This window comes from Budorcas taxicolor, chromosome 18 (genome assembly GCF_023091745.1).
Source record: "Budorcas taxicolor isolate Tak-1 chromosome 18, Takin1.1, whole genome shotgun sequence".
Taxonomy (NCBI): Eukaryota; Metazoa; Chordata; class Mammalia; order Artiodactyla; family Bovidae; genus Budorcas; species Budorcas taxicolor.
In genome coordinates, this window is record NC_068927.1 from 58510598 (window position 1) to 58538458 (window position 27861).

Here is a 27861-nt window from a genome sequence, read left to right on the forward strand (position 1 = left end):
TCTACCCTCCAAACCAGAGTCTACCTACTTTACTGTTTTATACTCTCACCTACACCTCTGACTTTATGGGGGGCTCTCCCCCATCACCATTTCTCTCGGAGAAGGAGTTAACTTGCAGCTCCAGTTAATAAAAATTCCTGGGCGTGACAAGAGTGTTTCAACTTACAAACTCCTCTGAATGTTCTCTAGCCTGCCTGATCAGGATCGTCCGGCCGCATGTGATTGTTTACAGCCTCCCAATCATGAGAGGCATGAGATGCTTTGAAACTTTCTAAATACAGACTCTTTTGAGAAGTTAGAAGATTATTAGTATAGTATAGGGGGTTGATTAGAAATTATATTGGTGAAGGGTTTTTTCATTTGTTGTGCCAATAATTGCTGCTAATTCCCTGCCCTGGGTGTGACAAGGGTGCCTCAGGTCAAACCTCTCTGCTGACAGACACACCACAGAGAGTTTGGAGTATTTTGAGAGTCTTAATTAGCATAGGGCTTTTCTCATTGTTGAATCAATGATTGCCGCCAGGCCTCCATATCCTTAGGTACCTGGGAATATATTAATCAGTGTATTTGGAATATAGAAAAGGAAATAGAGTAGTTTTTAAGGTTAGCAATACTAGACTTTTTGAGTTAATGAATTTTCTCTTTTGTAATAGATCACTGTACTTTGTTATGAATCACTGTGTCCTTCCTATGTAAAAATGCAACTTTATCACTATCTTAAGACTAAATAGATCTTAAGGGGAACATTGGCGAAAGGATTTTCATTTGTTGGGCTGATGTTTGCTGCTAAATCTCCATATTCCCTGTTCTTATAATGAATATAACTAGCATATAGAAGAAATAAGTATTAACCTTTAAGATTAATCATGTTAACCTTGGGTTAAATAAATTCCTTTCTTGATTGTAACTCACTACACCCTCACCCTATAGGAACACAACTTTATTTGGAGGGTGGTGCCTGGTTTAAGAAAAAACACCCTTGAAAAAAATGTTTTTTGGTTATTAGAAAGAAAGGGTCTGCAGGCCTCATGGCCAGAAGATGATGTAAAACCCCTAAGACCTTTTTTTATGTAAAGCACCTGATTTTTTTTTTTTTTTTTTTTGCTTTCTTAAAATCTTTACTTTTGAGACAGGACGTAAGTGTTACAGACACACATGGAAAAGGAATACATGATCATAGTTGAAAGCAAAGACAATCTAGTCAGAAAGTTTTTATGCCTGTCAGCTAATGCTGAAGCTTAGTATGACATGCTGCAAGGCTCAAAGGAATGGTTAATTAGTATTCCTCTCCTTCTCCTTCCACAGAATTCACACGAACCTCCTCATAATTCTTCTCAAGGGCAGCCATGTCCTCACGAGCCTCAGAAAACTCTTTCCTCCATGCCCTCACCCATGTACCAGTGAACAAAGGGACGCTTGGCATACATCAGGTCAAACTTGTGGTCCAGGCGAGGCCAGGCCTCAGCGATGGCTGTGGTGTTGCTCAGCATGCACACAGCTCGCTGTACTTTGGCCAGGTCTCCGCCGGGTACCACAGTGGGAGGCTGGTAATTAATGCCAACCTTGAAGCCAGTGGGGCACCAGTCCACAAACTGGATGCTGCGCTTGGTCTTGATGGTGGCAATGGCAGCATTGACATCTTTGGGAACCACATCGCCACGGTACAACAGGCAGTAGGCCATGTATTTACCATGGTGAGGGTCACATTTCACCATCTGGTTGGCTGGCTCAAAGCAAGCATTGGTGATCTCTGCTACAGAAAGCTGTTCATGGTAGGCTTTCTCAGCAGAGATGACAGGGGCATATGTGGCCAGAGGGAAGTGGAGGAGGGGATAGGGCACCAGGTTGGTCTGGAACTCTCTCAGATCCACATTCAAACCTCAGGGAAGCAGTGATGGAGGACACTATCTGGCTAATAAGGCAGTTAAGAGTTGTGTAGGTTGGGCACTCAGTGTCGAGGTTTCTATGACAGATGTCATAGATGGCCTCATTGTCTACCATGAAGGCACAATCAGAGTTCTCCAGGGTGGAAAGCACCTGATTTTGATAAAGGTCAGGACTGCTGAACCCTGCGTGACTCTGTATTCATCCCTATGTGTAACAAAGGTATATAAGCAAACCTGAAAATAAAGAAAAACGGATCCGTTTCCGGAAAGACTGATTCCCCCATGTCGTTCTTTCTTGCTCCCCGTTTTTCTGGCTGAATTCCCATCTGGAGCATGGGTGCCCGCCAAGTCTACTTACTTGTCCCGGCGTTCAGGTCCACTCGAGAAGGAGCCCAAGGAGGGGCACCTTCTGATATACAAGTGATCCCGGTGGCCCAACGTAGATGGTGCAAATTCCTTGCCTGGGAATTTTATTGGTATCCCACGTAAACCAAGTTATTCAGCCTCTTCTTCTCTCCTACTATTTTCTGGCCGAATTCCCATCTGGTGCATGGGTACTCACCAAGCCTGCTAATTTTGCCTGGGCTTCTAAGATCAGACTGGGGAGGCCTCAGTGCCTCCTCTCCTTCGGGAGAACAGGAAGATGCCTGCGGCCTATGTAGGTGGTGATTGGTATTCCATGTAAACCAAGTTATTCAGCCTCTTTTTCCCCGCTAATTTTCTAATCCCTCTCTATCTGTAATTAAATAAGTTTCTTCCAAGGACGCTGACTCTGTCTCACCTTTGAATCACCCTGGATCCACCAGGGCTGGACCCCGGCACCAAACCACATGAAAAAGTATGACTTCCTCCACGATGCTTGTCCCTCTCACCTGAGTTATCTGCTCCATCCAGAGACACATACCTGGGTGTATGGCTGGTGTCTCCATTCTCCGTATATCCCAGGGATCCTTCATTTGCTCCAGAAATGTGACCAGGTCTGGCTTAGAGACCACAAGACCTGTTCATCAGAAAAAGGAATATGTGTCTTCACAGATATTCATCAATTTCCAACCCAATATGTGTTCAGGTGAGAGAGAAGTCAAGAAAGAAAGTTAAAATAGCCTTAAAAAGTGATTTTACCAAATAGTTTATTGGAAGCACCTTTAAAAGACAAAGGCATCAAAATCAGGTTCTGATATTATGCTCAAGTACTACTAAGGCAAAAGTAAGGAGTAGAAATCCGGTTTGAAGAGGGCAGTGGCACTATTTTATACCACAGAACTTATAGAATTACCACTCACCTAGAATGAAGGATATGCAGGTCAAGAAGCAATAGTTAGAACCATACATGGAACAACTGACTGGTTCTGGATTGGGAAAGGAGAACATCAAGGCTGTATATTGCCACCCTGCTTATTTAACTTATATGCAGAGTACATCATGAGAACTGCTGGGCTGGATGAAGCACAAGCTGGAATAAAGATTGCCGGAGGAAATATCAATACCTCAGATATGCAGATGACACCACCCCTATGGCAGAAAGCAAAGAAAAACTAAAGAGCCTTCTGATGAAAGTGAAAGAGGAGAGTGAAAAAGTTAGTTTAACTCAACATTCAGAAAACTAAGATCATGGCATCCAGTTCCATCATTTCACAGCAAGTAGATGGGGAAACAATGGAAACAGTGACAGACTTTATTTTGGGGGGCTCCAAAATCACTGCAGATTGTGACTGCAGCCATGAAATTAAAAGATGCTTGCCCCTTGGAAGAAAAGCTATGACAAACCTAGACAGCATATTACAAAGCAGAGACATCACTTTGCTAACAAAGGTCCCTCTAGTCAAAGCTATGGTTTTTCCAGTAGTCACATATGGATGTGATATTTGGAACACAGAGAAAGCTGAGCACCAAAGAATTGATGCCTTCGAACTGTGGTGCTGGAGAAGGCTCTTGAGAGTCCCTTGGTCAGCAAGGAGATCACACCAGTCAATCCTAAAGAAATCAACCCTGAATATTCATTGGAAGGACTGATGCTGAAGCTCCGATAATTTGGCCACCTGATGCGAAGAGCCAACTCATTGGAAAAGACCCTGATGCTGGGAAAGACTGAGGGCAGGAGGAGAAGGGGACGTCAGAGGATGAGATGATTGAATAGCATTATTGACTCAATGGATATGAATTTGAGCAAACTCTGGGAGTTAACGAAGGATAGGGAAACCTGGTTTGCTGCATTCCATGGGATGGCAAAGAGTTAGACATGACTTAGCGACTGAACAACAAGAAGGCAGATTACATCAAGGAAGAAGAAGGTTAGAGTTATAATGACCCATAATGAAGTCTTTCTTTCAAATGTCACAAATACCCTTTTCCACCTAGGAAGTCAGGATCTGAACCTCTATTGGACAAAGCAGAAACTTCCAGGAGACATTCTAGAATGAACGAACCAAAACCCTGAAAGTACTTAAGGGATTCTGGAAGGCAGTTATCCTCACCCAAGGAGGCCAGGTTCCCGTAGTTCTCTAAGATCACGTCCCTGTACAATTCCTGCTGACAGAGGTCCAGGCACTCCCACTCCTCTTGGGTGAAGTCTATGGCCACATCCTCGAATGTCAGCCGTCCCTGAAATACAAAGGACATGAGCCATGTGGACATGGGAAGACTTCCTAATGCGACCCAAGATGAAACCAGCAAGAGAAATGGTTTTGATTTAGGAGAATGTTTGGTGTTACACAAGAATATAATTTTTATACAGCCGTATTTTCAACTGTATTTCTAACCCAGGAAAAGAGAATGAGATATGATCCACAGACCACTGTAGAAACTATCCTGATCTGGAAGAGAAATTATAAAAGAGTCACATCAACCCTGACTTATTTATTTTGGTGAGTTGTACTCGTGTGACACAGGATAAACTGTCTATCAAGGAAAGTATGTTAGTCAGTCAGTCATGTCTGATTCTTTCTGACCCCATGGACTGTAGCACACCAGGCTTCCCTGTCCATGGGATTTTTCAGGCAAGAATACTGGAGTGAGTTGCCATTTCCTTCTCTAGGGGAATCTTCCCCACCAAGGGATCGGACCCAGGTCTCCCACATTGCAGGCAGACTCTTCACCATCTGAGCCACCAGGGAAGGCCCCTATCAAGGAAACAGGACATATTTCTAAAAAACATGCTCTGATCTAAGAGTTCTGGAGTGGGGCCAATGTGCCACATTTTTAACAAGCTTATTTTAACTAGTAATGTTGAAAATTCTGATGCATGAATGACCATTCTGAATAGCAAAGAGGTAGACTAGTAAACTAAGAATTTATACTTAACTTTGAATTTTAAGTGTTTTACAAAATTGATGGGTCTGATAGAATAGTACCCATAGCAGCAATAATCCTTTAACTATTTAGTATATACTATATGTCTGTCTAACAGTTTTGACAGAGTCTTGAATGCACCGCATAAATAATATAAAATCAACAACACTGTTGTTCCCCCTTTTGCAAATATTTTGTCAAACATCCATTAAATGACAGATCTTGAATTTTGCTTCAGTTTATGTGAACTAAAATTTAACTAGTAAAACACAAATACACAGCGACAACACTAAAGAAAGTTCATGCAAGTTTTTACAGGGTCTTCCCTGGTAGTCCGAGCTCCCCAGTCAGGGGGCTGGCTTCAGCCCCTTGTTAGAGAACTAGATCCCACACAGCACAGCTAAAGTGTGCCTGCTGCAACAAAGCCTCCCACACGGCTCCAAGATTCTGCAGGCTACGACCAAGACACAATTGGCCAAACACAAAAATATGTGTATTTGTTAAGAACTTTATATAACTGGGGAGAATACCTAAACAAGAAAAAATAATGATTTTAACATTTTCAAGCATACAGACCTATATTAAAATGAGACTATATACTTATTAAGAGTGTTAAAGAAAAGCTAACAGTCAGAAAACTAAGATCACAGCACCCAGTCCCATCACTTCATGGCAAATAGATGGAGAAACAGTGGCTGACTTTATTTTGGGGGGCTCCAAAATCACTGCAGATGGTGATTGCAGCCATGAAGTTAAAAAAATACTTACTCCTTGGAAGGAAAGTTATGACCACCCTAGACAGCATATATTAAAAAGCAGAGACATTACTTTGTCCACAAAGGTCCATCTAGTCAAGGCTATGGTTTTTCCAGTGGTCTTGTGTGGATGTGAGGGTCGGACTATAAAGAAAGCTGAGCACAGAAGAATTGATACTATTGAACTGTGGTATTGGAGAGGACTCTTGAGAGTCCCTTGGACTGCAAAGAGATCCAACCTGTTCATTCTAAAGGAGATCAGTCCAGGGTGTTCATTGGAAGGACTGATGTTAAAGCTGAAGCTCCAATATTTTGGCCATCTGATGTGAAACGCTGACTCATTTGAAAAGACCCTGATGTTGGGAAAGACTGAAGGCAGGAGGAGTAGGGGACAACAGAGGATGAGATGGTTGGATGGCATCACAACTCAATGAACATGAGTTTGGGTAAACTCCAGGAGTTGGTGATGGACAGGGAGACCTGGCGTGCTGTGGTTCATGGGGTCGCAGAGTTGGACACGACTGAGTGACTGAACTGAACTGATTCATGTCAATAAAATCAAGATTATTTTTAATGGGTTAAAATATACACATCTACTTGTGAATGATATTCTTTGTATATTTTAAATACACTAGGGTGCAAACATATACAATGGTATAAGATAAATTAGAGCTCATGGTTCTGAAACTTAAATTTCCTGACAAACTGTATCATTTTGTTGAGCTGTATCTGAGAAATTAAACACAGGTGAAAACAGATTAGCACCAATATGATTATTGCAAATATTTTGAAAAAAAAAAAAAAAGATGTGAATAAGAAGACTATGTGTGATATGAGCGTGGAGTGTATTGGAAACATCACATGTGGGCTTGAGTGATGAAAATACCCATTCCTAAAACCCAGTGTCTATCATCAACAGAGTGAGCATTCATTTTCCAAAGCAAAGAGAAACCAAAAAGATGTGGAATTTCTCCAAAACTGTGAGGGTTTTCACACGTTCCCCACTCCATTTTTCCACAACCTTGTTTAAAGACAGAGGGAAACAAATGAACTTCATAGCCTGATAATCTCAGAGAAATCACCAGAGCCAGTGGACATCATCTGTCATGGTGTAAATGGATCACACGGAAGATGCACTATCAGAGCCTGGGCATTTAGGAAAAAATAAGGAAATTATAACTTGAACCTAATCACTCACCTAGAGCCAGACATCCTGGAATGTGAAGTCAAGTGGGCCTTAGAAAGCATCACTACGAACAAAGCTAGTGGAGGTGATGGAATTCCAGTTGAGCTATTTCAAATCCTGAAAGATGATGCTGTGAAAGTGCTGCACTCAATATGCCAGCAAATTTGGAAAACTCAGCAGTGGCCACAGGACTGGAAAAGGTCAGTTTTCATTCCAATCCCAAAGAAAGGCAATGCCAAAGAATGCTCACACTACTGCACAGTTGCACTCATCTCACATGCTAGTAAAATAATGCTCCAAATTCTCCAAGCCACGCTTCACCAATACATGAACTGTGAACTTCCTGATGTTCAAGCTGGTTTTAGAAAAGGCAGAGGAACCAGAGATCAAATTGCCAACATCTGTTGGATCATGGAAAAATCAAGAGAGTTCCAGAAAAACATCTATTTCTGCTTTATTGACAATACCAAAGCCTTTGACTGTGTGGATTACAATAAACTGTGGAAAATTCTGAGAGAGATGGGAATACCAGAACACCTGACCTGCCTCTTGAGAAGTCTGTATGCAGGTCAGGAAGCAACAGTTAGAACTGGACATGGAACAACAGACTGGTTCCAAATAGGAAAAGGAGTACTTCAAGGCTGTATATTGTCACCCTGCTTATTTAACTTCTATGCAGAGTACATCATGAGAAACGCTGGACTGGAAGAAACACAAGCTGGAATCAATATCGCCGGGACGTTGGGAGCCAGCGTGAGGAACTCCGCCCATGGCAAAGGTCATGAGGAGGAAGCTTGGCATACGCAAAGGTGTGATCAAGCCTCAGGAAACCCCCTGTTCCCGAGCATCTACCCCAAAACCAGAGTACTTTATGGGGAGCTCTCCCCCATAACCATTTCTCTCAGAGAAGGAGTTAATTTGCAGCTCCAGTTAATAAAAATTCCTGGGCGTGATAAGAGTGTTTCAGCTTACGAACTCTGAAGGTTCTCTGGCCTGCCTGATCAGGCTTGTCCTTCCACATGTGATTGTTTACAGCCTCCCAACTGTGAGAGGCACGGGATGTTTTAAAACTTTCTAAATACAGACTCTTTTGAGAAGTTAGAAGATCATTAGTACAGTATTAGTAGGTTGATTAGGAATTATATTGGTCAAGGGTTTTTTTTCATTTGTCATGCCAATAATTACTGCTAATTCCCTGCCCTGGGTGTGACAAGGATGTCTCAGGTCAAACCTCTCTGCTGACAGACTAGCTTGTGTGACAACCTCTCAACCATAAACAGCACGGAGAGTTTGGAGTATTAGCATAGGGCTTTTTTCATTGATGAGTCAATGATTGCCATCAGGCCTCCATATCCTTAGGCACCTGGGAATATATTAATCAATGTATTTGGAATATAGAAAAGGAAATATAGTAGTTTTTGATGTTAGCAATACTAGACTTTTGAGTTAATGAATCTTCTCTTTTGTTATAGATCATTGTACTTTGTTATAAATCACTATAAATCACTATGCTATGTAACTTTATCACTATCTTAAGACAAAATAGATCTTAAGGGGAACATTGGTGAAGGGTTTACATTTGTTGAGCCAATATTTGCTGCTAAAACTTCATATTCCTGCCTTTATAATGAATATAACTAGCATATAGGGAAAATAAGTATTAACCTTTAAGATTAATCATGTTAAACCTTAGGTTAAGTAAATTCCTTTCTTGATTGTAACTCACTACACCCTCACCCTATAGGAATGCAACTTTATTTGGAGTGTGGTGCCTGATTTAAGAAAAAATCACCCTTGGAAAAATAAGTTTTCTGGTTAACTGACCAGTATCAGAAAGGGCCATAAAATGTCAGCAGACCTCATGGCCAAAAGATGATGAAACTCATAAGACCTTTGTATAATTTTATATGAAGCACCTGATTGTGACAAGGGTCAGGTCTGCTGACCCCTGTGTGACTCTGTATTCATCCCTATGTATAACAAAAAGGTATATAAACAAACCTGAAAAATAAAGAAATCAGATCAGTTTCTGGAAAGACTGATTCTCCCGTGTCGTTTCTTTCTTGCTCCCCGTTTTCCTGGCTGAATTCCCATCTGAAATGTGGGTACTCACCAAGCCTGCTAATTCTGCCTGGGCTTCTGAGATCGGACCGGGGAGGCCTCAGTGCCTCCTCTCCTTTGGGAGAATGGAAAGACGCCTGTGGCCTACATAGGTGGTGATTGGTATTCCATGTAAACCAGTTATTCAGCCTCTTTTCTCCACTAATTCTCCTACTACACTATCTGTTTCTAATCTCCCTCTATATCTGTAATTAAATAAGTTTTTTCCAGGACACCGACTCCGTCCCCACCTTCGAATTCCCTGGATCCACCGGGGCTGGACCCCGGCATCGGGAGAAATATCAATAACCTCAGATATGCAGATGACACCACCCTTATGGCAAAAAGTAAAGAAGAGCTAAAAAGCCTCTTGATGAACGTGAAAGAGCAGTGCCTGGGGCCAGCGTGAGGAACTCCGCCCATTGCAAAGGTCATGAGGAAAGACGCTTGGCATACGCAAAGGCGTGATCAAGCCTCAGGAAACCCCCTGTTCCCGACCATCTAACCCCAAAACCAGAGTCTGTTTTATGCTCTCACCTACACCTCTGACTTTACGGGGGGCTCTCCCCCATAACCGTTTCTCTCGGAGAAGGAGTAAACGTGAAGCTCCAAGGCAATAAAAATTCCTGGGCGTGACAAGAGTGTTTCAGCTTACGGACTGCTCTGAAGGTTATCTAGCCCGACTGTATAGGTTCATCCGGCCACATGTGATTGTTTACAGCCTCCAAATCTGAGAGGGAGGAGATGTTTTAGACTTACTAAAGGCAAATTCTCTTGGGGAGTTGGAAATTATTAGTATAGTGTGTTGGTTAGGAATTATAATGGTGAAGGGTTTTTTCATTTGTTGTGTCAATAATTGCTGCTAATTCCCTGCTCTGGGTGGGACAAGGGTGTCTGAGGTCAAACCTTTGCTGACAGACTAGCTTGTGTGACAGGATTATCCATTCTCCTGCCACTACCACGTGATTGTTTACTACCTCTCAACCATAAACAGCACAGAGAGTTTTGGAGTATTTTGAGAGTCTTAATTAGCATAGGGCTTTTTCTTCTTGTTGAGTCAATGATTGCCGCCAGGCCTCCATATCCTTAGGCACCTGGGAATATATTAATCAATGTATTTGGAATATAGAAAAGGAAATATAGTAGTTTTCGATGTTAGCAATACTAGACTTTTTGAGTTAATGGATTTTCTCTTGTAATAGATCACTGTACTTTGTTATAAATCACTGTGTCCTTCCTATGTAAAAATGTAACTTTATCACAATCTTAAGACTAAATAGATCTTAAGGGGAACATTGGTGAAAGGATTTTCATTTGTTGGGCTGATGTTTGCTGCTAAATCTCCATGTTCCCTGCCCTTATAATGAATATAACTAACATATAGGAGAAATAAGTACTAACCTTTAAGATTAATCATGTTAACCTTAGGTTAAATAAATTCCTTTCTTGATTGTAACTCACTACACCCTCACCCTATAGGAATGTAACTTTATTTGGAGGGTGGTGCCTGGTTTAAGAAAAAACACCCTTGGAAGACATAAGTTTTTTGGTTACCAGAAAGAAAGAATCATAAAATGTCAGCAAGTCTCACTCATGGCCAGAAGATGATGTAATATCCCTAAGACCTTTTTTTTATACATTTATGTGAAGCACATGATTATGATAAAGGTCAGGACTGCTGACCTCCGCGTGACTCCGTATTCATCCCTAAGTGTAACAAAAGGTATATAAGCAAACCCTAGAATAAAGAAATCAGATCAGTTTCCGGAAACACTGATTCCCCCATGTCGTTCTTTCTTGCTCCTCATTTTTCTGGCTGAATTGCCATCTGGAGCATGGATGCTATTCCACGTAATCCAAGTTGTTCACCCTCTTCTCTCCACGAATCTTCCTACTACACTATCCATTTCTAATCTCTCTATATCTGTAATTAAATATGTATTTTTCCAAAGAAGCTGACTCCGTCCCCCCACCTTCGAGTCACCTTGGATCCACCGGGGCTGGACCCCAGCAGAGGAGAGTGAAAAAGTTGGCTTAAGGCTCAACATTCAGAAAACGAAGATCATGGCATCTGGTCCCATCACTTCATGGGAAATAGATGGAGAAACAGTGGAAACAGTGTCAAACTTTATTTTTGAGGGGCTCCAAAATCACTGCAGATGGTGACTGCAGCCATGAAATTAAAAGACGCTTACTCCTTGGAAAAAAAAGTTATGATCAACCTAGATAGCATATTCAAAAGCAGAGACATTACTTTGCCAACTAAGGTCCGTCTAGTCAAGGCTATGATTTTTCCCGTGGTCATGTATGGATCTGAGAGTTGGACTGTGAAGAAGGCTGAGCGCTGAAGAATTGATGCGTTTGAACTGTGGTGTTGGAGAAGACTCTTGAGAGTCCCTTGGACTGCAAGGAGATGCAACCAGTCCATTCTAAAGGATATCAGCCCTGGGATTTCTTTGGAAGGAATGATGCTAAAAGCTGAAACTCTGGTACTTTTGCCACCTCATGCGAAGAGTTAACTCATTGGAAAAAACTCTGATGCTGGGAGGAATTGTGGGCAGGAGGAGAAGGGGACTACAGAGGATGAGATGGCTGGATGGGATCACTGACTCGACGGACATGAGTCTAAGTGAACTCTGGGAGTTGGTGATGGACAGGGAGGCCTGTGTGCAACGATTCATGGGGTCGCAAAGAGTCAAACAGGACTGAGTGAACTGAACTGAACAGAAAGATATCAGTTTTATGCAAAATTCATTTTATATATACTTCCTCTGTTTTGTATCCTAACAGTGTGTTTAACTAGTAAGCCATAGCATTACAGAGGACAATGTCTCCTAGTTTTCTTTTTATTTCTGCGCATTTTCTGAAAAATTCTGGATCACTGAGTTGATTCAATATATAAGGGCATTTTCTAACTCCTAAAGAGCTGAATTGTATCCACGTCTGAACTCATCATGGCATTTCCCCTATTTGCCGAAGATCCCAACACTGAACCACGTTCCAGTGGGAATCTCGGATACCAGTGCCTCTCCGTGTTGATCTCTCACAAAGGGAGTATGTTCACCAGCTCAAAGTCACTCATTCAGGTTGGGAATTCATCATGTTCTATAGAAAGCCAGGATAGAGACAATGGAGAACAGGATCTGGGACACAAGGGAGAGGTGGTCTAAAGAGCCGGTCTTCACTACGATAAGAAGAAGAGGAAAAAATAAGAAGTGGATAACAAACACCCTAGGCAGAAAAATTAGAAACAGAGAACTAAAGGTTTGCGGATTCTCAGTCTAGGCATTTCAGGAGGAAAACCAGACACAGCCCCAGGCCCGGAACAGAACATGGACCTGAGAAGCTGCCATTTCCTCCTCTTCTTCCTCCTGCTCTGTCTTCTCTGGGGATGTTATGTAGCAAACACACCTCTGCATCTTGAGAAAATACCTTCAAAGGCATCTTTGCAGCTCTATAACCTGCAACTACTTCACCTACAGACAGAAGGACTTGAAAAGCTGAAAAGACCCACCTCTCCTGTCCTGTCTCAGGAGAGATTCAGGAACAATCACGCCTAACTGGAGGCCAGCCTGTGAACTTATTTCTTGATTGTTCTCTCACCATAGAGAGCTCTTAACCCTCTGCTCACACAGATGATGTGAGCTGACTGACTTCCCTGGTCCAAATCCAGCTAGACCAACCCTGCAGCCTCTCCTCAGACTGAAGCTGGGCCTCAGCTCTCACAGATGGACCAGGAGCCATGTCCTTCACCCGGGCCTCCCGATACAGTCCCCTGGAGCACTTCCTACACACCACACGGATGCCCCCACAGGACCAAGAGAGGACTCTGTGGGGCGGGCACCAGGGAGGTCCTTTCCTAACACTGGTCACGTGACCCTGATGGGAAACAGATGGAAATCACTTGGCCAATGGTTCAGATTCTTTCTGAACCATTTCAGTGAATATGAACCCCTCGAGATCAGGTCCCCACTCTAAGAAGTTATGAATCTGCAGATCTGAGGGGGGGGGGGTCATTAAATAAATCTTTAGGACGTTCTCTGTTCTGATGCTTCTTCCCCAAGACCCACACTCAGGAGCCCTGAGCTTAAACCTTCTCGTTGAGCACAGCTGAGACATCTCAGGAGGGGAGGGTTTAGGATGGAAATTTCTGAGGGAGGTCAGGCTAGAACCAGGCAGAGAAAGCTCTAGTACTTGGGGTTCAGGCCTTTCTAAGGGACCCTGAGTGAATTGCTGTGGGCTCCCCAGGCTGAGCATGGATGGGTGCATTCAAACCAGAGGAGCAGGAATCTGGTAAGCTCTGAGGGTGTCACTGAAGGGGGGCCTGTGCAGTAAACCCTGGGCTTCAGCAAGACTGCTGGTCTCAAGGTGGGTGGTCATCTAGTGCAGGTGTTCACAGGACTGGCTGGTGTGAGTTCAAGGACCTGCAGGCTGCCTGCTCCCCAGACACATGCTGTGGCAGCAACAGCATGGAGTAATCCAGGTAAACTCTCAATACTCTGTATGGTCCATCTGAGAACTATCACAATGTCCCAGCAGTTCCAGAGAGGGGGAAAAAGTACAATGGAGAAATGATGGGAAATATCCAATTAGTTGAGGTTTAAAGACAATATGGAAACTAATTGTTACAGATATCATCCTTCTGTGCTAACAAAGAGTTTATTGTTAGGTATTTTCCCTTCAACCTTAAATCGGTAGGTTCACAATTCATTACACACCAACTTCATCACAGGAAACCATCCGGTTGTATTAACATGTCATACCACACAGTCTGAATAACACCTTTTCTAACCCACTGTGTAACTGAATAAAATACAGATTACAAGCATAAACAACGATATTCATTGCTCTGATACAATGATCTGAGAACTGTGATTCCTACGGTTACAAAATGGAGGTTAATCATTTACGAAACAAGACATACACTAATTACATGACTTTTCTGGGAGGGGTTTCCATACATTTTCAGGGGATCAGAGGTCTCTTTATTTGAAACATGTCCACTAATATTCATGACTTCTGTTGATAGTATAAAGATACATCAAGATTTCAGTGAACTGTCATTGTATTTTACTTAAAAAGCAAGTGACATAACTATTGAAAATGTACATCTTACTTGAATATGTGGAATTACTCCCTGAACACTTACCTCATGGTGACCTATAGGGATGTTTGCCATGAATGACTAACACCTCCATTTAGATGTACATGTTACATTACTGGGTCCTTAATCTTCTAATGGAGAATAAATATAAATGATTTCTCCCTAGGATAGAAGGCCTTGTCTCATCTTTGAGATAGCAACCATCAAAAACATAACTTTGCATACATATTAGAAATGAAGCATAACAGCATGGAGTAATGTGAGAGTTGAATCACATATATTTTGGTTTTCAAATAATCACAAATCATGTCAATATAAACAAAGACATATTGCTAAAAATTGTACATTTCTAAATACCAACCTTCATCTTCTGATCCATACTAACATATCAATTTTTTTTAATCTGTTTTAACTATGGATTACTATCTACAGTACTTCTCGTGAAAAGGAACTTCAAAAAACAGGATTGATGAAATGCTTTCTATTATACGGGCTTCCCTGATAGTTCAGTTGGTAAAGAATCCACCTCCCACTCTAATATTCTGGCCTGGAGAATCCCATGGACACAATCCATGGGGTTGCAAAGAGTTGGGCAGAACTGAGTGACTTTCACTTTTTCTAGTGTGAAATTTCTGATATTTATTTAGATTTAATTGTTATTAAATAATTTTTGACATTTTGTTTATGTCATTCCTTATCTTTCTTAAATAAATGGTCTTGTATTTTCTGAGGTGTATGTTTAGGACAAACCTCTTCCATCACTTATTACTAGGGTTTCTCTCCAGTACGTGCTCTCTGATCTCTAATAAGGCGAGAGCTCTGATTAAAGCCTTTGTCACTTCTCCATATGAATTATCTGTTGTTGGGTAAGACGTGAGTGCTTGATGAAGGCTTTTCCACATTCTTTACATTTGTAAGTTTTCTCTCCAGTATGAATTCGCTGGTGTTGAATAATACTTGAGTGGTGCCTGAAGGCTTTTCCGCATTCTTTTCATTTATAAGGCATCTCTCGAGTATGAATTCTCCGATGGTAAGTAAGACCTGAGCACTGGTTAAATTCTTTGCCACAATCCTTACATTTATAAGGCTTCTCTCCAGTATGAATTCTCTGGTGTTGAGTAAGATTTGAGTAGTGACTGAAGGCTTTTCCGCATTCTTTACATTTATAAGGCTTCTCTCCAGTATGAATTCTCTGGTGTTGAGTAAGATTTGAGTAGTGACTGAAGGCTTTTCCACATTCTTTACATTTATAAAGCTTCTCTCCAGTATGAATTCTCTGATGGTAAGTAAGACTTGAGCACTGGTTAAATTCTTTGCCACAATCCTTACATTTATAAGGCTTCTCTCCAGTATGAATTCTCTGGTGTTGAGTAAGAGTTGAGTATTGACTGAAGGCTTTTCCGCATTCTTTACATTTATAAGATTTCTCTCCAGTATGGATTACTTGATGTTTAGTAAGACATGAGTACTGTCTAAACGCTCTGCCACAATCCTTACATTTATAAGGCTTCTCTCCAGTATGAATTCTCTGATGGTAAGTAAGAGCTGAGTGCCTGCTAAAGTCTTTGCCACAATCCATACATTTATAAGGCCTCTCCCCAGTATGAATTCGCTGGTGTTTAGTAAAATTTGAGGGGTGACTGAAGGCTTTTCCACATTCTTTACATTTATAAGGCTTCTCTCCAGAATGAATTCTCTGGTGTTGAGTAAGATTTGAGTAGTGACTGAAGGCTTTTCCACATTCTTTACATTTATAAAGCTTCTCTCCAGTATGAATTCTCTGATGGTAAGTAAGACTTGAGCACTGGTTAAATTCTTTGCCACAATCCTTACATTTATAAGGCTTCTCTCCAGTATGAATTCTCTGGTGTTGAGTAAGAGTTGAGTATTGACTGAAGGCTTTTCCGCATTCTTTACATTTATAAGATTTCTCTCCAGTATGGATTACTTGATGTTTAGTAAGACATGAGTGCTGTCTAAACGCTTTGCCACAATCCTTACATTTATAAGGCTTCTCTCCAGTATGAATTTTCTGATGGTAAGTAAGAGCTGAGTGCCTGCTAAAGTCTTTGCCACAATCCTTACATTTATAAGGCCTCTCCCCAGTATGAATTCGCTGGTGTTTAGTAAAATTAGAGGGGTGACTGAAGACTTTTCCACATTCTTTACATTTATAAGGCTTCTCTCCACAATGAATTCTCTGATGGTTAGTAAGACCTGAGCTCTGGTTAAATTCTTTGCCACAATCTTTACATTTATAAGGCTTCTCTACAGTATGGATTACTTGATGTTTAGTTAGACATGACAGCTGTTTAAATGCTTTGCCACAATCCTTACATTTATAAGGCTTCTCCCCAGTATGAATTCGCTGGTGGTTAGTAAGAGTTGAGTTGTGACTGAAGGCTTTTCCGCATTCTTTGCATTTATAACGCTTCTCTCCAGTATGAATTCTCTGGTGTTCAGTAAGATGTGACTTCTGATTAAAGGCTTTGCCACACTTTGTACACTTATAATGCTTCTCCCCAGTGTGAATTCGCTGACGTTGACTAATGTTTGAGGAAGACCTAAATGCTTTTTCACATTCTTTACATTCATAAGGTTTCTTGCCAGTGTGGACTTGCTGATCTTGACTAAGCTCTGAATTCTGATTAAAGGTGTTGCTGCACTCTGTACATTTGGAAGGTTTCCATCCTGAATGAGTTTTCCTGTGTCTACTTAGACTGGTTGAGTTAGTAAAGGCTTTCTCACATTTCTGACACTTGTAACTTTTCTGTGGATTCTGAATACTCTGCTGTTGAGTGAGATTTGAAGACTGATTACAAACACAACCATATTCACAATTGTAAGTCTTCTCTCCAGTGTGTGTACTCTCATTTATGGGAAAACCTGATGTTTGATAAAAGATATTCCTCCATGTACTATTTTTAGAATCTTTGTCTGAAGATTGAGGTCCCTGATGTTTCATAGGGTAAGAGTCTTGTTCAGTTTTACACCCAGTTTCATTGCATGAATGGCTTCTCACTCCATCGTAAATATTCTTGTAATTATCGGGGGTAGAGCTCTTACTTAAGGCCTGATTTGTGTTATTACACTTGAGAAGTTGTTCTGTATTAACCGTATCATGATGTGTAGTGAACAATGATGGTGGGATTAACTCTCTTCCATTATTATCAACATTACACATTTTGGAACAGAGAGAAACTGTCTGTTGGTGGAAGAATAATGACTCCTTGCTCACAGATCCCTCAAACTGATTATAGTGTGAATTTTGCCCATCATTTTTAAATTTCTGGTTTTCAGACATGCTTGAATGTATGTGTAATCGAAGCCTGTGTTCAGAGTGGTTTGCATGAGTATTTGCGGTAGAGACTGGTTGACTTTCCAGATTTTCCACATTTCCCTTCAAAGAAGGTGTATGTTTCAAAAATTGATTTAAGCCTTTGCTTGAAGAGATACACTTCTCTGCAGATGTTGATAACTGAAACGGGTATTTTCCCCAGTTTGACTCATATTGCTCATTTCTTTGGGCAGTAATGTCCGCATAGTGTGAAACTGTCTCAGTTTTTTTCTGTCCATATAAACATCTTCTAGGTCTTTCACATACCCCCGAATATTCCTGGTCTTTCATTAAATGTTCGTTTCCAAGGTGAGCTCTTTCATCTATTCCTAGGTTTGTTTTTTGGATTAAATTTTCTAATCTCGGATTCTTTGACATCAAACCACGGGTGTTGTGAGAAGACACAGCTGAAAGATACCAAATGAAAGTTTTCTTAGTACAATGCTTATCTACTGGGGCTGGTGTGAGCTCAGCTGGGACAGAAGGGGAGCCTCATTCTCTGTGGGAAGAGAACATGGCAACGGTCTGTGGCAGCAGGACAGAGTGAGACCTGTACACATGGGATTGATGCCAGCCCTTCCCACCCAGCCTGAGAGGGTATCTGCTGCTGCAGACAAAGGCTGGGTGCCGAAATGTGGGATCTGGAGAGCATAGCCAGGCAGAGGACTGCTGTGGGCTGTGAGGAGACATCCTGAGGGGATGGGGGTGAGGGAGGAGCTCTATAAACTAGAATGCTTGTGGAGGAAGCCTGAACCACCAGAGAGCAGAGTGCCATTGTTGAGTGATGCCCAAAGGGAAGACCCACCATTGCAGCCCCTCTCCCCCTGTGCTGGCCCCTCCTCCCCCAGCACGAGGAAGGGCCACCACCCGGGTGGGCTCTGTTGAGCTCCAGCCACAGCCTCCCCCCATACACCTCTTCCACAATCAGCAGACTCCTGTGCTCTGGGGCAGCCATTGGAGCAGACACCTGTGGGTGGCCCACACACAGAGAAGGAGCTCAAAGCTCAGCTAAGCCCCAGGGTTAAGGAAGAAAACCTGAAGTCTCTCCTGACGGTTGCACAAACCATGCTTTTATACCTGCAACTGGCTTTGTCAACTCAGCCCCTAGAGCATCTGAATGGACAACCAGGGCTTCCCCACTCATGGGAGGTGTAGCTTTAGCAGCTGTGGACTCTGTGGGGATTTATACTATGGGGCGGGGCAGGCCAGAGTCTGAGTTGCCCCCATAGCACCGCAGCAGGTCCAGCTCCATGAATGCAATTCTGGGACCTGAGTTCACTTGATCTCTGCTGGTGTTCCAGTAAAAACAACATCTGAGAGACACCAGAGCCATGTGCCAGCATGCCCATGGTTGAAGGGGTCCAAGAGCAGTGCCAACATGGGGTCACATGAGACTCACATAGCGCATGAGCACACCCCAAGGTGAATATCCCCAGAGGAGCAATCCTTAGTAGCTTCTCTCCCATTGACTGTCCTCCAATCCTACCTGCCTTGGCCACAGATCAGAATCACAGTGAAGAAAGGGAATGGGGGCTCTTCTCCACCAACCAGGGTGCAGACCCCACCCCTGACAGACCAGTGACAACCATAGATTCAAGGGGAAGCTCCCCTGAATATCCAGGGGAGGCTCAGGTCACAATAACAGCAATCAAACCCCAAATCAAGGGGATAAGGGTACAAGCCTGTGGAGCAAACTCACCCCCTAGGGGGAAGAGGAGCTAGGATCCTGCAGCCTGCAGAACAGACCACAGACCCAGAAAATGTGACAAAGTGAGTCAACAGAGAAGTATGGTGTAGAGGAAGGAGCAAGAGAAAAAGCTACCAGCTCCACTAAGTGAAGAAGAGGCAGGCAGTCTAATGGTCACTCTTTGACTTAAGTCATCGTAAATGCAGATGCCATTAGGTGCCCTCTAATTCTTTACCCACGTTTTATTTTAGCATGTTCTATATGATGTTTCAATATGAAGATCATAAATGATACTGACATAGGTCTAATCAGAAAGCGAGGACATGTAGGACAAGTCTGGGGAAGCTGATAACAAGATTAATTAAATAAACAAACATTTCTGGAGAAATTAAGAAATGAGACTGAAAATATGATGAGAACACTCTCAATGCTCTGGGGAGATTTAATTGGGAAGGAAATCTTAAAAAGAGTAGATATCTATACGTAAAATGGATTGTCTTTGCTGTAGAACATTGTAAACCACTGATACTGCAATAAGAACGTTTTAAAAAGATTCTATTGTCTAAACATTGTAGTAGTTTGAAACCATTGAAAATATGGTGGAAAATGTTTTAAGTTCTTGAAGTGAAGTGAAGTCACTCAGTCGTGTCCGACTCTTTGCGACCCCATGGACAGAAGCCCGCTCAGGCTCCTCTGTCCATGGGATTCTCCAGGCAAGAATACTGGAGTGGGTTGCCATTTCGTTCTCCAGGGGAATCTTCCCAACCCAGGGATCGAACCTGGGTCTCCTGCATTGCAGGTAGACGCTTTAAGTTCTTATGCAAATTTATTTGAAAATTCTTTGAGTTAATTGAATATATTTAAGTCTTTAAGCATTGAGGAATTGGGGCAAATACACAACATTTCATATGAGTTCATATGAAGAAAACAGAAACTTTGAAGTAACCCTGAGATTGGCATTCTTTCTCTTTAGGGAGGTTTTGGTTTATGCAGTGAAGAAATTACTTGAATTTAATATTTATAAGATCATATTTGTAGCTTTCAGTGTTTTAGAAATTATAAGTCAGGAAAAAGAAAAAAAAACAAACCTCTGTCCCCAATATTTCTAGAACTTTGTCAGTATGTCTATAATTCCACGCACACACTGTCATCTAGAGGTAGAAACTTTAATAAGAGCGTCTTAGAGTTTTTCAGAAATGTGCAGTTTTCCTAGCAGCATCACCCCTTACCCAAGAAAGGAAATAGTAATCGATTCATGCAGGTTGTCACAGGCCAAGAGAAGGATTTCAGTTCTCGCTGTGATTGAGAAAAGTAATCACTGGAGATGAATTCAGGAATGATTTAAATGACAGAATGGGGCAGGTGATATCCGCCTATGACAGCAACAGAAAGAAACCCAGACTTCTCCAAAATAATTTCCATTGAAGCAGATCTTCCCAAACCACATGACAAAGGATGAATTCCTCACTAATCCTTGGACCTGTTGTTGACTCATCAGCTCCACCCATTCACACCTACCTGTGTATATGGCTGGCGTCTCCAGTCTCCTTACATCCCAGGGATTCTTCATTTGCTCCAGAAAGGTGAGCAGGTCTGGCTTAGAGACCACAAGACCTGCTATCAGGAAAAGGAATATTCATTTTTCTAGAGATTCATCAGTTTCCAATCTAATATGTATTCAAGTGAGAAGAGAAGGCACATGTGCTAAGTCACTCCAGTCACGTCTGACTCTTTGCCACCCTATGGACTGTAGCCCGCCAGGCTCCTCTGTCCATGGGAGTGTCCAGGCAAAAATACTGAGTGGGTTGTCATGTCCTCCTCCAGGAGTTTGTCCCAACCCAGGGATCGAACCCACTGCTTTTATGTCTCCTGCATTGGCAGGCAGGTTCTTTACCACTACTGCTACCTGGGAAGCCCAGAGAAAACATGGTCGAATGTTAATACAGCCTAGAAATAAAGTATTTGGGGACATGATTTCCTAAGCTGTATGAACATTCCCTGGTGGCTCAGCTGGTAAAGAAGCCACCTGCACTGTGGGAGACCTGTGTTTGATGTCTGGGTTGGGGAGATCCTCTGGAGAAGGGAACGGCTACCCACTCCAGTATTCTGCCCTGGAGAACTCCATGGACTATTCCATAGGGTCACAAAGAGTCAGATATGACCATAATCTTGCTCATTACATTATTACATTATTAACATTCTAGAGAAGGCATCGTTGAATGTTAATATAGCCTAGAAAATTATATTCCCAAATACTTTATTGAAGCACTTTTATAACTAACAATTACATAAAGAAAAGATCTTGAGATTCTAGTCAAGTACTACTAAGGCCAAAGTAAGTAAGTAGGAGAAATCTGATTTATAAAGGAGAGTGGCACCCTTTCATACTACAGAACCTACAGAATTACCACTAACCTAGAAGAAGGAGGCACATTCCATCAAGAAAAATTTAGAATCATAATGAATCATCATGAAGTCTTCTTTCTCAACTCATAAATATCCATTTTCCCATAGAAAGCAGGGATCTGAAACTATTATAAGGAGCAGAAGATTCTAGGAGACATTCTAGAAATGCAGGAACCAAAACCTAGTGTGTAGAGAAGGGATTCTGGAAGGCAGTTATCCTCACCCAAGGAGGCCAGGTTCCTGTAGTTCTCTAACATCACGTCCCTGTACAATTCTCGCTGCCCGAGGTCCAGGTATTCCCACTCCTCTTCAGTGAAGTCTATGGCCACATCCCAGAATGTCAGCCATCCCTGAAATACAAAGTACAGGTGCCATGTGGTCATGGGAAGACTTCCTAATGTGACCCAAGAGGAAACCAGTAAGAGAAATGGTTTTGATTTAGGAGAATGTCTGATGTTACACAAGAATATAATTTTTACACAGTAATATCTTCTACCACATTTTTAACCCCAAGAAAAGAGGATGAGATACGATCCATCAACCACTACAGAAATTATTCTGATTTGAAAGAGAAATTATAATCAGATCAACATTGGCATATTTATTTTTGAGTGTTGTACTCAGTTGACAGATGATAAACTGTTTATCAAAAGAAACCGTCAATATTTTTAAAAAGCATTTCCTGATCCAAATGTCCTGGAGTGGGCTCAGTGTGCCACATTTTTCACAAGCTTATTTGAGCTAGTAATGTTGAAAATTCTGCTCCATGAGTGACAATGTTTGAACAGCAACGAAGTAGAATAGTAAGGAAAGAATTCACACTTAACTTTGAAATTTAAGTGCTTTACAGATTTTAGAGGTCTGATAGGATAGTAACCTCGGTGACGGGAATCATTTTAACGATCTGGTATATACTATTTTCTGACAGTTTTCAGAGTCTTGAATGTATACCAGACATAATTTAAAATCAATAAAGTTGCTGTAGAATCTTTTGGCAAATATTTTAACAAACATTCTTTAAATGACAGCTTAAGGGAAGGGGGAGCCTCGTGGGTTGCAGTCTATGGGATCGCAGAGTCAGACACGTCTGGAGCGACTTAGCAGCAGTAGCAACTTTTACTTCAGTTTGTGACTCTAGACTTTAATCAAACACAGACAAATGCACAGAGGTAACTCTAATGAAAGTTTATAGAAATTTCTGTATTTGTAAATAATACTAAAAACAAGAAAAGTGTTAGTCACTCAGTCGTGTGCAACCCCAGGGACTGTAGCCTGCCAGGATTCTCTGTCCATGGGATTCTCAAGGCATGAATACTGGAGTGGGTAGCTATTCCCTATTTCAGAGAATCTTCAAAAAAGAAAAAGAAAGAAAATCATTCAAATGATGTTAACATGTTCATATATACAGACATACACTAAAATGGGACTATATACTTATTAAGAGAAAAATGGTCATAGCAATAAAATCAGGATAATTTTTAACTGATTGAAAATGTACATAAATATCTGAGGATGATATTGTTAGGTAGGTAGAATATGGAAAAGGAGTCCAAAATAGCAGTGGCTAAAAGACAAGGAAGGTCTGAGGAGCAGAGTGAAGACTTCAGGTAGAACAAACAACACTCCTGGCTAAACCCAATTTGCATAGGGCAGGCCCAGGTGGAGGAAAAAACATGTAAAAGGATTAGCCAAAGCGCTTTCTCTCTCTCCCTCTCTCTTTCTCCCTCCCCCACGCGCTCCTCCACTCTCTTCCCTTCAGGTCTTTGGGTTGGCATGCCCTCACGCTTCGAGGATGGATTCTCCTGCTATTTTCTAAATAAAATAGAGTTCTAACACTGATTTGCCTAAGAGCTATAACACAGTTTGTCCAAGACTCGAGAGCTGTGATGCGCCAAACGCTTTAATCTTCGTCACTCCAAATCTTTGTTGTGAGGAGACAAAGAACCGAGGAACATTCACTCGTGTGACAATACTATTTTAATTTTTTTAAAATAGACTACAGTGCAGACATACCCAATGAATTAAAAAACAGACACCACTGGTTCTGAATTTTTAAATTTCCTGAAAAATCTACCATTTGCATGGAACTCTATCTTAAAATTTAACACAGTTGAACATAGATTCAGAGTAATATCATTCTTGTAAACATTTTGGAAAATAGAGAAATGTAATGAGACTCTATCTGTGATGTTAGCGTGGAACGTACTGAAAATGATCAGACCTGGGCTTGAGTGATGAAAATCCCCACTCCCAAATCCCAGCATCTCTACTAAACACACAGGAGTGTTGTCAACTACAAATTGGCACTTGCCAAGAGGATCGGCAGAGACAGAACAAGACCTTTTAGAACTAACACCCAAAACAGATGTCCTCTTCATTATAGGGGACTGGAATGCAAAAGTAGGAAGTCAAGAAACACCTGCAGTAACAGGCAAATTTGGCCTTGGAATGCAGAATGAAGCAGGGCAAAGACTAATAGAGTTTTGCTGAGAAAATGCACTGGTCATAGCAAACACCTTCTTCCAACAACACAAGAGAAGACTCTACACATGGACATCACCAGATGGTCAACCCCGAAATCAGATTGATTATATTCCTTGCAGCCAAAGATGGAGAAGCTCTATACATTCAACAAAAACAAGACCAGGAGATGACCGAGGCTGAGATCATGAACTCCTTATTACCAAATTCAGACTGAAATTGAAGAAAAGTAGGGAAAACCACTAGACCATTCAGGTATGAACTAAATCAAATCCCTTATGATTCTACACAGGAAGTGAGAAAAAGATTTAAGGGCCTAGATCTGATAGATAGAGTGCCTGATGAACTATGGAATGAGGTTCGTGACACTGTATAGGAGACAAGGATGAAGACCATCCCCATGGAAAAGTAATGCAAAAAAGCAAAATGGCTGTCTGGTGAGGCCTTACAAATAGCTGTGAAAAGAAGAGAGTGAAAAGCAAAAGGGAAAAGGAAAGATATAAGCATCTGAATGCAGAGTTCCAAAGAATAGCAAGAAGAGATAAGAAAGCCTTCTTCAGTGATCAAGGCAAAGAAAGAGAGGAAAAGAACAGAATGGGAAAGACTAGAGATCTCTTCAAGAAAATTAGAGATACCAAGAGAACATTTCATGCAAAGATGGGCTCGATAAAGGACAGAAATGGTATGGACCTAACAGAAGCAGAAGATATTAAGAAGAGGTGGCAAGAATCCACAGAAGAACTGTACAAAAAAGATCTTCACGACCCAGATAATCACGATGCTGTGATCACTCATCTAGAGCCAGACATCTTGGAATGTGAGGTCAAGTGGGCCTTAGAAAGCATCACTATGAACAAAGCTAGTGGAGATGATGGAATTCCAGTTGAGCTGTTTCAAATCCTGAAAGATGATGCTGTGAAATTGATGCACTCAATATGCCAGCAAATTTGGAAAACTCAGCAGTGGCCACAGGACTGGAAAATGTCAGTTTTCATTCCAATCCCAAAGAAAGGCAATGCCAAACAATGCTCAAACTACCACACATTTGTACTCATCTCAGATGCTAGTAAAGCAATGCTCAAAATTCTCCAAGCAAGGATACAGCAATACGTGAACCATGAACTTCCTGATGTTCAAGCTGGTTTTGGAAAAGGCAGAGGAACCAGAGATCAAATGCCCAACATGCGCTGGATCATGGAAAAAGCAAGAGAGTTCCAGAAAAACATCCATTTCTGCTTTATTGACTATGCCAAAGCCTTTGACTATGGGGATTGCAATAAACTGTGGAAAATTGTGAGAGAGATGGGCATACCAGACCACCTGACCTGCCTCTTGAGAAACCTGCATGCAAGTCAGGAAGCAACAGTTAGAACTGGACATGGAACAACAGACTGGTTCCAAATAGGAAAAGGAGTATGACAAGGTTGTATATTGTCACCCTGCTTATTTAACTTCTATTTAGGGTACATCATGAGAAACGCTGGACTGGAAGAAACACAAGCTGGAATCAAGATTGCCAGGAGGAATATCAATAACCTCAAATATGCAGATGACACCACCCTTATGGCAGAAAGTGAAGAGGAACTAAAAAGCCTCTTGATGAAAGTAAAAGATGAGAGTGAAAAAGTTGGCTTAAAGCTCAACATTCAGAAAATGAAGATCATGGCATCCGGTCCTATCACTTCATGGCAAATAGATGAGGAAACAGTGGAAACAGTGTCAGACTTTATTTTCTTGGGCTCCAAAATCACTGCAGATGGTGACTGCAGCCATGAAATTAAAAGACGCTTACTCCTTGGAAGAAAAATTATGACCAACCTTGATAGCATATTTAAAAGCAGAGACATTATTTTGCCGACTAACGTCTTTCTAGTCAAGGCTATGGTTTTTCCTGTGGTCATGAATGGATGTGAGAGTTGGACTGTGAAGAAGGCTGAGTGCTGAAGAATTGATGCTTTTGAACTGTGGTGTTGGAGAAGACTCTTTAGAGTCCCTTGGACTGCAAGGAGATCCAACCAGTCCATTCTGAAGGAGATCAGCCCTGGGATTTCTTTGGAAGGAATGATGCTAACGCTGAAGGTCCAGTACTTTGGCTACCTCATGCGAAGTGTTGATCATTGGAAAAGACTCTGATGCTGGGAGGGACTGGGGGCAGGAGAAGAAGGGGACGACCAAGGATGAGATGGCTGGATGGCATCACTGACTCGATGGATGTGAGTCTAAGTGAACTCCGGCAGTTGGTGATGGACAGGGAGGCCTGGCGTGCTGTGATTCATGGGGTTGCAAAGAGTCAGACACAACTGAGTGACTGAACTGAACTAAACAACAACAAGGGCCTTTGCCATCTGCCTCTGGGGAGAATGAACCCTATGGTGCTCCAACTGACTTCAATCCCCTCGAGGGAGTTCAGGGTGAACTGAGGTACTCTGCTACAGGGAATCTGGTGGAACAGGTCTTTAGAGTCAGATATTTTCAGGAACTGCTTTCATGATCCCAATCCTTGCATCTCTTCATTTCTAGAAAGCACTAAACCGCTAAATGATGACTTCAGTTTCTCAAGCCTAGCAGAAAACCTTTTGTAAAATAAGTGCTTGATTGCACTGAACTCCCCCCTTCACCAAAGTCACATATTGACCTTCCTCCACTGGCTCTTTGGAGCAGTTTTTCAGAGTTCTCTGAGATGCTGTCTCCTGGGCTGCTGCCCTCATTTTGCCCCAAATGAAACTTAATTCACATCTCTCAAGTTGTGCATCTGTTTTAGCTGACAGTGTTCATTTTTCAAAGCAAAGAGTAACTAACACCTGAACCAGTGAACATCAGAGGTCATGGGGTAAGAGTACATGGAAAAATGCATTATTACTGCCAGACATCTTGGCAATATTAGGAAAACCATGATCTCAATCTGTCATGAAAAATGTCAGTTTTCTGCAAATTCCACCTCCTATGTACCTCCCATGATCTGTAGCTTAATAGTCCATCTAATTAGTATCTTTTTCTTATTGGTATAGAGGATTGTCTCTGCTACTTACACTTCTGAAAAATTCTGGAATGCTGAGTTCATTCTATTAGCAAGGGCACTTTCTTACTCCTGTTCAAGAGAGCTGAATTGCATCCACATGTAAATTCATCACGGCATTCCTCGACTTCCCTAAGATCCTAACACCGAACCACATCCCAATGGGAATCTCAGATATCAGTGCCTCCCCGTATTGATCTCTCACAAAGGGAATGTATTCAACATTGAAAGTCACTATTTCATGTTGAGAATTCATCATGCTCTATAGAAAGCCAGGATACAGACAATGGAGAAAAGGCTCTGGAATATGAGGGAGACGAAACTGAACAGCTGGTTTTCACTATTTAAAAAAAAAAAAAAAGGGAAAAATAAGAAGGTGATAACAAGCCCTCCAGGCAGAAAACTTAGAAGCAGAGAACTAAAGGTTTGCAGATTCTCAGTCCAGGCATGTCAGGAGGAAAACCAGACACAGCCCCACACCCGGGGCAGGACAATTACCTGAGAAGCTGCCATTGCCTCCTCTTCTTCCTCCTGCTCTGCGTCTTCTGTGGGGATATGAAATCTCAAACTCACATCTGCATGTTGAGAAAATACCTTCAAAGACATCCATACAGC

At 41.8% G+C, this 27861-nt stretch overlaps 1 protein-coding gene and 1 pseudogene across 1 annotated transcript; both read right to left on the reverse strand.

Moving 5' to 3' along the window:
• Window positions 1–1276: 1276 nt before the first annotated feature.
• LOC128064010 (tubulin alpha chain-like) lies at window positions 1277–14394 on the reverse strand (annotated as a pseudogene).
• Window positions 14395–15310: 916 nt separating this feature from the next.
• Window positions 15311–27852, reverse strand: LOC128064011 (zinc finger protein 501-like). The gene is made up of 6 exons (XM_052656832.1): window positions 27745–27852; window positions 21973–22099; window positions 17924–18063; window positions 16604–17131; window positions 15961–16183; window positions 15311–15546 (listed from the first exon to the last, which is right to left on the reverse strand). Exons 1-6 carry the CDS (start codon window positions 27850–27852, stop codon window positions 15311–15313), a joined length of 1362 nt encoding a protein of 453 aa, XP_052512792.1.
• Window positions 27853–27861: the final 9 nt, after the last annotated feature.